The sequence below is a fragment of the Helianthus annuus genome, chromosome 11 (genome assembly GCF_002127325.2).
Source record: "Helianthus annuus cultivar XRQ/B chromosome 11, HanXRQr2.0-SUNRISE, whole genome shotgun sequence".
Lineage (NCBI taxonomy): Eukaryota > Viridiplantae > Streptophyta > Magnoliopsida > Asterales > Asteraceae > Helianthus > Helianthus annuus.
This window is the reverse complement of record NC_035443.2, coordinates 73,560,348-73,572,295: the sequence shown is the minus strand read 5'-3', so window position 1 is coordinate 73,572,295 and position 11,948 is coordinate 73,560,348. Positions and strand designations below refer to the sequence as shown.

At 32.3% G+C, this 11,948-nt stretch overlaps 1 protein-coding gene across 2 annotated transcripts; it reads right to left on the bottom strand.

Annotated features, from left to right (window-relative positions):
- Positions 1–353: 353 nt before the first annotated feature.
- LOC110890467 (probable linoleate 9S-lipoxygenase 5) lies at positions 354–10,453 on the bottom strand. 2 transcript variants are annotated; one of them, XM_022138078.2, is made up of 9 exons: positions 10,140–10,453; positions 4,429–4,718; positions 4,111–4,339; positions 3,442–3,780; positions 2,855–2,940; positions 2,660–2,767; positions 2,278–2,582; positions 1,923–2,186; positions 354–1,250 (listed from the first exon to the last, which is right to left on the bottom strand). In XM_022138078.2, the coding sequence occupies exons 1-9, from the start codon at positions 10,357–10,359 to the stop codon at positions 497–499; spliced, it is 2,595 nt and encodes an 864-aa protein (XP_021993770.1). In that variant the 5' UTR covers positions 10,360–10,453; the 3' UTR covers positions 354–496. The 2 variants fall into 2 exon arrangements, with proteins under 2 accessions (XP_021993770.1, XP_021993771.1); XM_022138079.2 differs by having other exon boundaries at positions 4,429–4,715.
- Positions 10,454–11,948: the final 1,495 nt, after the last annotated feature.

Here is an 11,948-nt window from a genome sequence, read left to right as displayed (position 1 = left end):
TAGGGTTTAGTGTTTAGATAAGTTAAATTTTACAAAATGTTATAGTTTTCTTGTTAAATTAGGTACTTGAATTCTTTAAAGTCGAAGTTTAATTCCTTGAAAAGTGAAGATAAAATCACAATCTAATAGCAATCTCGAATAAGCCCAGAATATTTGGGATACCCCTAAATTAATGGGTTAGCTCACCACTCGAAAGAATCAATCATGGGAAAACTGGGGTCCCTATGGTTTCTCCTCTATATTACGATAGTTAGCAAAGTCCCGTGGAACTATAGCTCATGAGTCCATGTTATGGCCAATCTAAAAACAGCTACTAACCATTAACAAGATAAAATGTAGAGATTGACTACTGATTGAGATAACAACAAAATAACTTCATCACTAAGATTTACAAACCAAAAGGGAAAAAAACGTCAAATATTTTACATTATCACATCCATCTAAATTAGAATAATACACAAGCACACATATGTAACAAACATTAGATAAAGAAGTTTCATATCGACACACTGTTTGGAATGCCCCTTCCAGTAAGTCCTTTTTCACTACTGGGGTGCAGTAGAGTGTATGGGACCTTAACTGGTCCATATCTATTCTTCAACCTCTCATCTTGGTTCCTCTTCACCATTCTTTCCTCAATTTCTTTGAGCTTATTACCAAATATTTCGAATGCTTCTAGAGGTTCCGGATCCATCGTCCACTTAGGACACTCTCTTTGCCCAAGGTAGATCTCATCTGATGTATGCCTTGATAATATCTCTATTAAAGTCACACTAATAAGTGACTGCGTCTGCGAACCAACTGTTTTCAAAAAAGCTTTCTCAGGATTCGTGGCTAGCTCATCGTACTCAGGAGTGTTTGGTTCAGGTAAAAGCCTACGACTTAGAGTTGGACGATTGGGGGGGTACCCTGCAAAAGGGTATTGTCCAAAGTTCACTGCTGCATGAAGAGCAGAAGATATCCATATTATTATTGTGCAATTATCTATAACATCTTGAACAGAACTCATGTTAGGCCACCATGATTCGTGTCTCATGTCACCATGTCCCTCCTCTCGAAGTTCCTTCCACCATGACTGGAGTTCAATGTCGTTTTGCACCATCGCGTCAGTTTTGTAGTAACACATGCAGTAATCCTGAACCCATGTTTTTATGGCTGACCAAATATCAAGCCCATCTACAGCATACGGGTAATCTTCAATTGTTAATCGTAGGCCATGAGGAGAATTCGAGTCCTCAACTGCCATCCCCCTACATATGAAAAAGGATTTTCTTGTAACTTAACATGTAAGTTCTACGTTAATCAAGTAGGATGAATGCATTATTTGTCTTTATAATGCAAGTTGGATCATATATTTTAGGTTTAAAAAAATTGTTGGGTGACACAATAGATTATGTAATATAATCAACATGTAACATTCAGGTTAAAATAAGGTGTTGATAAGGAGTTGATCCAAAGGTTAGTAGACGAAACCAACCAGACATAGAGAAAGTGCAGACTTGGGCTACCATTTGAGTTACGCAGCCAGCCATACCCAAATTCCATAATTTAGGTCTCCGATTTCGTCATCGAAGATTTTCCCTAACTTCTAGCAATTTCGAATTCTTTTCTTTTTAGCCTAGGATGCGTAAAGCACTTATTGACATGCTCTACGTGACTATTTATGTACTTAATTTAAGCATTTATGTTACAATTTGTAAATTCGAAAATATGGCATTAACACCAAGCACTTTTATGTATATATCTATTTAGAATTCTTTCTATGTTTATTATCTTGCTTCTGCTTTGTCTCAGCTGTACACAAGGTGCTCACATAAACCCAACCCTTTATATGTTATGGGCTTTTTCTTTTATCGTTAAATTTCTAAAAAATGTATAAGTTGACTCAGCGTGTTTCGAAAGAGGGTAAGTGGACCGCCTACCTCAATAAAAGGTCTTTTGGGAGAGCCTGGTTAGGGAACGCCCATTTCGTGTATATCTTTGAACATAGTTCCAATGAATATTTCCCACTGAAAAAGGTTTTTTCAATTACTCCTCCACTGCTGATCAAAATAGCCCTAGCTGAAGCATTGATGTTCATTGTATCACGGAAATGAGGATGCAAAAGCTTGTAGATGGGATGGAGCACACTTAGTTGCCTATTTGTTGCTATCACAAATGGCTCAATAACAGCATGGGTGTTCAACCTATTTCAAAAAAATGAGAAGGATATGGAATATAAAAACTATAGATGGATTTGTAATCAATATAGGTTATTTTGGTGTTCTCAAGGTTTACCAGTGACTAATAAGTTGATGAACACCAGAATCATTCACAACGACATACGCTTTAGCCAACTTCCAAATTTCAGCTTCAACTCCAAGTTTTGAGGGTGTGCATACTTTGCTAACGGCGCCAAGCTTTTCATCGTCTGGATGAGGCAAGCTTAACTCAATAGCTATTGGTTTCAAAGTTCCATCTTTTTGTAACAAGAGCAAAGTTCGTGTGGCATAGATCTTGCTGGAAGTTTCATTTATTCGCTTAACGTATGGCATCAATAAGTCATGATAATCCAATATAAAAAGCCGGTTGGCTTTTACTACCTGTTTAACAAATTTTTCTATATTTAAACTACAAACATTTGCATGTCAAAAGGTTAAGGACTCAACTTAGACTTTACCTCATCTACATCTAAGCCATCAAGATGTTCCTCAATGTGATGTGGTCTAATTGAACTATGTTGGCTACCATAGACTTGAGCATCCAGCTTGCTTGTTGGAGGAAACTCCTACATAATTTACGCGTTAGAAATAAAAGTGTTGTTCTCTGTTTCTTCAAGAATCGAAAATGTAACTCCAAAGAAACCATAGCTTACTTTCAGAAGCTGAATCGAAACAGGGTTAACTCCAGCCAACATTTCCCTTGCGAATTCTTCATCGGTGCTCCAAGCGGATGGGTCAGCTGGTTACAAGAATATATCGTATCAATCAATGTGTTTGTAGTGATTGGTATATGACATAAGTAAAAAGTGTGATGGTTTATATATCATGTAGCTTGTATCTATAAAACCTAATTTTCTCCTTTTTCTACAAACAAACAAACGTACCTAGCAAAGATACTCATAGCAGGGTATGGAAAGGGTGAGATAAGGGTGAATCTTTCCTATATCCTATGAGATAGTGCGGTTGCAGCATTGTGACCCGACTCATAAAAAAAATTTTTACATATAAAGTATAGAAATACAAATAACAGAAAGTGTATGTGAGAAAAACAAAACAAAACTAATAATAATAATGATAATATACACCGATAACAAGTATAGCAATACTTGTAAGAGTAGTAAAAGAGAAAATAAAGAAAAAGAATGACGAACCACCTTGAAAGTACTATATATCATTGACACAAAGAAAGAAGCAAACAAAAGTGCAAGAAAATTGAATTTAAGATATGTAAAACTTGTACCTTGGATGACTTGTGGTTCTACGTATTTGGAAAGTCCCTCGCCATCAGATCGACCAAGTTCTTTCAACAAATGTAAAGCGGTATTTTTTAGTATCATATTAAATGAATTTCCTTCATCAAGTTTGAGTCCTCCTCTGTAAAGCTTCATGACATCTTCAAACGAGTCAAATTCGTCAATGGTGTCGTCGAATAGAGCATCAAATCCAGAGAGGAGGAATTTAAGGACAGCTTCTAATTCATAAGCTATAAATTCAGACCTCTTCAAGTGGAGGAACTTCTCATCTCTTGGAACATATATCTTACTAATCTTAGTTATTGGAAGCCTGATCTCATATGTAGCTGTCAAAATCCAAAATACAAATCTTTTAGTATAGATTCACAGTCATCCTCATGGACTACGGTCAATAAAAATCAACACTTATGTTAGTATAGTAATTTATTTGGCCGGAAGATTGGAAGCATAAGATGGGCTACATTCTTCACAATATAGTTTGTTAGAATCTTCTTTTTTCTTTTATTTCTAGATTTTGTTCCAACTCAACCACCCCCTCCCCCCCCCCCCCCCCTAAAAAAATTCAGCATCCATCACTAAGCGTTGTCCTACATGAACATGTTTTAATATAAATCACTAAGCATTGTCCTACATGAACATGTTTTAATATAAATAACCTGATTCGGTTTTTGATCTCCCAGTTCTACCCCTACGTGGGTAAGGATACTCAGACGACCCTCCAAGAATTGGGCGCGGGTCATCCTTATTTGCCAAGTCATTATAAACATCATAGTCGTAAACCCTGTCCCATTCTTCACGTAACCCCAACCCATTTCCTCTCAAGACTACGAGCTCATCCTCTCGATAAGGACGTAGTAATTCAGGTGTCTCACCGGGAAGATAAGCCTGTAATCATCATCAAAACATATATGGGTCGTCAAATAACTTAAAAAAAAGATTTATGACACTACCGATTTTTAAATGTTAAACGATACCTTGTTCGCGAAGAATATGCGATCTGCATTGTATTTTTCGGCTGGATAAACCCATGAATTACAAACGAAATGAACCTCACCGTGACTAGGAACATCTTCTAGAGTGAGTGTTTTAAAATAAAATTCATTAGGGTGAAAATTTTTTACTAAAAATGCTCCTGGAAGTCCTATCTCTTCATCCCAATCAAAGGTAATTCCATATGTTGATTCCTCAGCTGCGACAGAGCCACTTGTGTCAATCCAGCCCTCCAAAATTGCTGGTTTTCCAAGCTTCCCTCTTAACCTATCTTCTGTACACAAAACCAAGAACAGTTTCTTTTACTTTGCTAATACTTTGCTAATTCCAAAGTAAATATGTACATTAGTAGTTAGTTTTACAAACTCAAAATTTTGTTAGTTTTGTATAACAATTATTATTATTATTATCAATCACTATGTGATATTAATAACACAGTCTTAAAGCAAGTCCCAAGAACGAGGAGAAAGAAGTTTTATAAGAAAAACTATTACTAGTTTTTTTGTAAAGAATATTAGCATACATATGAACATACATGAATGTGAATATGCAAATTCATATAATATAAAAACACAAATATGTGATTGGTAGCGCATTATTACGTACATATTTAAATAGATATGGGTTTTATATGCTATAAGTATACATTAAGTATTGGGTTATGTGATGTCATTATATGTTATATATACACATGCTTATATGGGATAGGACATTGAGTATAAGATGGTATATGATTAGTGTGTATGTCTGGTGTATATGGCAAGAGTTCTTGATATGGGATATATCATAAAACCTTGTGTATAATGGTATATGATACATGATGTAAGGGGTATAGAGTATATTGTGTTCGTTGTATGATGTAAGGGGTTTAGACTATATTGTGTTCGTTGTATTATATCCAAGCAGGCCGTTTCAACATTTTTAAAAGTCTAAGGTAAAATGAAATTTTGGGTCTCTTTTTCATTTTTGATTATTATAAACAATGAAATTAGATCTTTCAAAAAGTTTTTTCGAAAACCAAATTTCTTAAAATTTAAAAAAAAAATCACATGTCCCAGCAAAGAAAATGCCGCCTGCAAAACTTTACGTCAATGTAAAACAAAATTATTGGTGATGTCATTGCATCAGAAATGACTATTGGCTCCACAATTGATACTGATTCTACTAATATATATATATATATATATATATATATATATATATATGGAGATGATTATGAAAAAAACTAAATCTAAACGAGAAAACTAATTAAAAAAAAGTCTAAAAAGAAGCTAAAAACATACCAAAAAAAAAAAAAATTTTACAAACTTTTATAAAAAAATCGCTATTTTTATATATAAAAAAAATTCAAAAAAAATTGTACTGCGCATGTGTATTATATGTGTACGACATATGTGAATTATATCCGTATTAGTGCAGATGTGCAGTACAACAAAAAAAATATTGAAAATTTTTTTACATGCATAAAAAATAGCGATTTTTTATAAAAAATTGTAAAAAAAAAATTGGTATGTTTTTTAGGTTTTTTTAGTTAGTTTTTTTGTTTTCTCATTTAAACAAATTTTCTCATGATACGTACTTTATATATATATATATATGGTAGGGATCATGTACATTAATCCAGAAGTGTGAGAAGTGTATTATAACACTATATATAACACTATATAACATCATATAAACACCGTATAACACTATGTAACACCATATAACACTATGTAACACCATATAACACTATACATCTACGATAGACATGCTATCAGACAAAATATAGTGTTATATTTGTTATATAGTGTTATATGGTGTTATATGGTGTTACATAGTGTTATACGGTGTTTATATGGTGTTATATAGTGTTATATGTAGTGTCATAATACACTTCTCACACTTCTGGATTAATGTACAGGATCCGTTATCTATCTATCTATCTATCTATCTATATATATATATATATATATATATATATATATATATATATATATATATATATATATATATATATATATATATATATATATATATATATATATATATATATATATATATATATATATATATATATATAGGGGGCTGCTAGAATGAAAACCACCTCGAGTTGTAAGAACCGCGAGAACTACACCCCACGGGTGGGCGTTCACCATAATTTTTTTTTACAACTAGATGTGTATATTATAAACACAGCCGTAAAAAAAATTTTAAACGCCGCGGCCGAGGGGGTAGTTTTTTACACCACAAGTTTGGTGTTTTTAATTTTTTTTTTCTTTTTTCTTTTTTTTTTTCACCAAACTTGTGGTGTAAAAAACTACCCCCTCGGCCGCGGCGTTTAAATTTTTTTTTTTACGGCTGTGTTTATAATATACACATCTAGTTGTAAAAAAAATCATGGTGAACGCCCACCCGTGGGGTGTAGTTCTCGCGGTTCTTACAACTCGGGGTGGTTTTCATTCTAGCGGCTCCCTATATATATATATATATATATATATATATATATATATATATATATATATATATATATATATATATATATATATGTAGGGGGCTGCTAGAATGAGAACCACCTCGAGTTGTAAGAACCGCGAGAACTACACCCCACGTATCGCCGTTCGCCATGATTTTTTTTTTTTTTACAAGTAGATGTGTGTATTATAAACACAGCCGTAAAAAATCATGGCGAACGGCGCTCCGTGGGGTGTAGTTTTTTACACCACAAGTTTATGTGAATAATCAAAGTTGTAAGTAAATATTTTTTTTCACTCACCACCATATCCTCGTAATTGCTTTATTTTCAAGACCACCCAACTTTTCATTTAACATCTCAAATGCATCCACATTTCCATTTAATTATTTTTATTTTTCATGGTACTATATTGTAGTTTAATTTGAGATGAGTATAAGTGTTTGATCAACGATGATGATTTTCCTTTTTTTTTTTAATTTGAGTTATATCAGTTATACTAATTAATATAGATTTTTAATATGTTTGATTTTTATGTAATTTAATTGTCATCTAATAAATTACATTTACTTACTTAGAAAACCCCGCTATGCCTTTAAAGTAGTCCTAAACAATACAAGTGTTGGTGTTGTGCTGGTATTCTAACAAGCTGAGCCGATTCCAGCCGAAAGTATCGCTAACAATATTCGACTGTTGGTTTTAGATTGATATAAAACACGTGTCGATATTTTTTTAGCATATCACTACTTAATATTTTCCTCTTAATTCGTTTGCTATAGCGAGTGCTGGCATCGTAACAAACGAACCAACATTGATTGAATTCATGCCGCGTAGTGCGGGGAATTCCCCCGAATTATATATTATATATATTAGTTAATTAATATTAATTATTAATAATTAATAATTATTATAAAAGTCAATGAATACAGTTTTTAATATTATAATAATATATATAATTTTTAATACTTTTATTATATTATATATATATATATATATATATATTAATAATAGAAGTCAATATGTATATATATATATATATATAGGGCTGCTGCTAGAATGAAAACCACCCCGAGTTGTAAGAATCGCGAGAACTACACCCCACGGAGCGCCGTTCGCCATGATTTTTTTTTACAAGTAGATGTGTGTATTATAAACACAGCCGTAAAAAATCATGGCGAACGACGCTCCGTGGGGTGTAGTTTTTTACACCACAAGTTTGGTGTTTTTTAATTTTTTTTCTTTTTTCTTTTTTTTTCACCAAACTTGTGGTGTAAAAAACTACACCCCACGGAGCGCCGTTCGCCATGATTTTTTACGGCTGTGTTTATAATATACACATCTACTTGTAAAAAAAAATCATGGCGAACGAGACTCCGTGGGGTGTAGTTCTCGCGGTTCTTACAACTCGAGGTGGTTTTCATTCTAGCGGCTCCCTATATAGGGGGCTGTATAGCGGCTCCCTATATATATATATATATATATATATATATATATATATATATATATATATATATATATATATATATATATTAACAATAGAAGTCGATAAATAGTGTTTTTAATATTATAATAATAATTATTTCTTTACTTTTTAAGTTGGATAGGCTTTGTGTCAACCGATATTGGTATCGAAAATACATGTACGGTCTGGTTCGTTATCGGTATATGAAGGTAAAAACCGGCACCAGACTGGTACAGAAAATGCCAAAAGTCGGTACCGAAATGATTTTGAAAATCTTTTAATTCGGGAAATTCGGTACTGCTACCCAGTACCATTTGCTCATCTCTGATCACGGGTATCGTACGGACAACGGTATCGTGCAACTTTTTTTTGTTGATTTTCTTCAACTTTTAATGATTTCTTTTTTTTTTTAGTTTCATGGTCGAGATGACCTCCGTGCCAAGCAATACCGATACCGAAAATACCGGTTACGGTACCGGTATATGAAGGTAAAAACCGGTAGGCGCCAAAAGTCGGTACCGAATTTTTGCTTAAGATCTTTCGGTTCGGAAATTCGGTACCGGTACCCATGTACCATTTCCTTATCTCTGACCACGTGTTTCATACGAACAACATCATTACCGTACAACTTTTTTGGTTGATTTTCTTTCAGTTATCTTTTAGTGTTTTTTTCTATATTTTCTTTTTATTCTTGTTAGCGATTCCGTGCGCAACGCCCTCGTAGTGATTTCAAAAAACATGTAAACGCAGACTAAATAACAAAACAAGTTTGCCGCAACGCTGAAAAAACCTAGTTTTGTTTAATTTTATGTATGTATGACTCGTAACAATTTTTTTAACAGATTGATTTATTAAAAAATTCTTACTAGCAAATGCTAGAGCAACAGCGTATTTCACAACACAGAATATTAAATCAAATTTAAATTCACACCAAATATCCCAAACCCATGTGTCTTTAACCATAGTTAACATATCATCGGACACATAGTTAACAGCATATTATAAAACACGATTATCAGTCATTAATATAATACATGATAGAGCTGTCCAACAGATGGCTAATTATTTCTAACATGGCTAATTATTTCTAATATGGCACATATAATCACTACGTACAAACTAATTATTGTATCAGTTATTCTCTCGTGAACCTAATGGTTTTACACCCAATATTCAATACATAAAAGTATTATCAGATTCAAAATAAATTAAAGCTGGGGTGGCACCAATTGCCAATTAGGGTTTCGGGTAGGGAACCTGAATCGGTAACACCACCGCCACCTATTTGGGTACCCCAAATCGGATAGTGTGTTGGCGATATTTACGTACCAAACCAAAAGGTGTGTGGGTAGGACTTAGGAGAGAGATAGAGAGAGTGGTGCCCTAGGGAGAGAGAGTAGTGTAAAAGGGTGGGATCCATAGGTTAGGATATTGTTGTCATCTACTAATGTGTTTTGTGGTAGTTTAGGGTATAAGTGAGTTGCCACCGAATGATTGTTGGAATTTCAGGTACATTAGGAGCGTCTATTGCTCTTAGGACAGTCTATGTGAATATTTTAGCTGAAAATCGGCCTTTGGACGGAAACAAATACTTTCTTCTAGCCTAAAGCAATTTTTTGGAACGTTATGAGTTTTTTTACTTGTTATTGTGTATATGGTATATACAACTGATTTCATTTAGGAATGAGTTAGTTTATATAAAAGAATAACTAGTATCATATGTTTGGGTATAATTTGATAACTAAATACAAACAAATATTAAACCAAAGGTAGTGAAGTACCTGAAGATCCTGGATCAGGATGAGTTATACTTATAAATTGTATTGAGATATGTTTCCCGAACAACTCAGAAACATTATCAAAAACCGCCGCACCAAAGTCGTCAAAATCAAGCATATTCTTCTTCATCACCACCACTTTCCCTTTAACCGTCTTCGTATTGCTCTCATGCTTCAATCCGAGCCACTCCTTAAACTTACGAGATATGCCCTCCAAGCACATTGGATCTAAGGGTAGTTGTTTGTGTTTTTATCTCTTTTCTGGGATTCTTTCTATACTGACTAACGAACAAAAATATAAAGCTAAAAGGTGTGGTTTGAAGACAGAAAGTGTGGGGGTATTTGCCTTTCAAAGTTTGTATTTATAAACCAGAGTCAATGACTAATAATAATTTTCTTTGAATTCATTTTCGTCATGCATGCGTTTATCATAACCATAACGTCAGAAGTTGACATTACTAAATAAGAGTACAAGGCTTATAATTAATAGCATATCCAGCTATATAATATATATAATAATAATAATGTGTGCAACATGCTTCTGTATTCAAAGGATAAATAATAAATTGTATTCTTTTATGTGTTTGGTAAGTTGCAAATAATTCAGTAATATAATAAAATAAAATGATTTACACCAGTTTAAAATGACCATTCACTTTTGTTTTAACGTAAATGGCCATTGACTAACATGGGACATGATCATCCAAATCTTTGCTTTCACAAGGAAAACTAATTAATTTCTTTTTTATTTCATTTAATTTTTCATATTTTTAAGTTTTTTTTTTTAATTCTTTTTTCAAGAATATAATGTTTAAAATATATATATATATATAAAAATGTAAGTTTTTTACAATTTATTTTCTTTTCGATTTGTTAAACAATTAGAAAAAGTTAAGTTTTAATATTTTTAAGATTATAGAGATTTTAAAAAAAAAGTTTAGCACTTTTAAGATTTCAAATATTAAAAAAGAAATGTTTTCACTTATTTTAATAATAAAATTCTATTCATTTTATGTTTTATATATTTTAAAATTTTATGTTTTTGAAAATATGTTTTAATAACTTTTAGCTTTAGTTATAAAAAAGTATGTTTTTAATAATTTTAAGTTCTTAAGATAATAATCCTCAAAAGTTAAGTAATTGTAAGTATTGATTGACAAAAATATAATTTTAGTATGTTATAAATAATTTTTTCTAGCACAAGAGTTCTTAAAATCCTACGTTAACTAGGCACAAAATATCCGTATTTTTGCATCAACATGGTGCAAAATGGACATGTGACATCGTTTTCCACGATGAAGTTTTAACAAACTTAAATTTAATAACTATTGTCTCAAAATTTAACAACCCACATCTAGTAAATCTCACACGAAAATTAACCAAAAATTCTGCAGGTACGGAAAGTAATAGGACTAAAAAAAATTCATATCGCTATATTTCGGATTATATGTTCAGGTCGGCTTTCAATTCGGGTTAGGTCAAACAATAACTCTAAATAAAACAAAATAATATTCATTCATTCAAATGATCCATTCTTACATATAAAAAAAAAACTAGATTTGAACTCTCAAATTTCATTTATATAAAAACTAGTTTCAGACTTTATTTAAACCCCCATCAAGTTTAAAAACAATTATAAAAAAATACTGATAGTCTCATTTTTCACGTTATTTTTAACTCAATACGAAAATACGTATAAACTTTTTGGATAATAAACTTGATAGTTGTAACAACCCAAGTCTTCTAGTCAATAAAATCCAAAATATCCCAAGTAAACCCGTAATCAAAACCCCAAGTGCGCAGAAAACTTAA

Excerpts from the sequence above, each read along its gene's own strand:
- LOC110890467 (XM_022138078.2), bottom strand. The coding sequence starts at position 10,359 with ATGTGCTTGGAGGGCATATCTCGTAAGTTTAAGGAGTGGCTCGGATTG. Across the intron at positions 2,941-3,441 it reads AGAACCACAAGTCATCCAAG|CTGACCCATCCGCTTGGAGC; the intron begins GTACAAGTTTTA and ends TCTTGTAACCAG. Across the intron at positions 2,768-2,854 it reads TTTCGATTCAGCTTCTGAAA|GAGTTTCCTCCAACAAGCAA; the intron begins GTAAGCTATGGT and ends TAAATTATGTAG.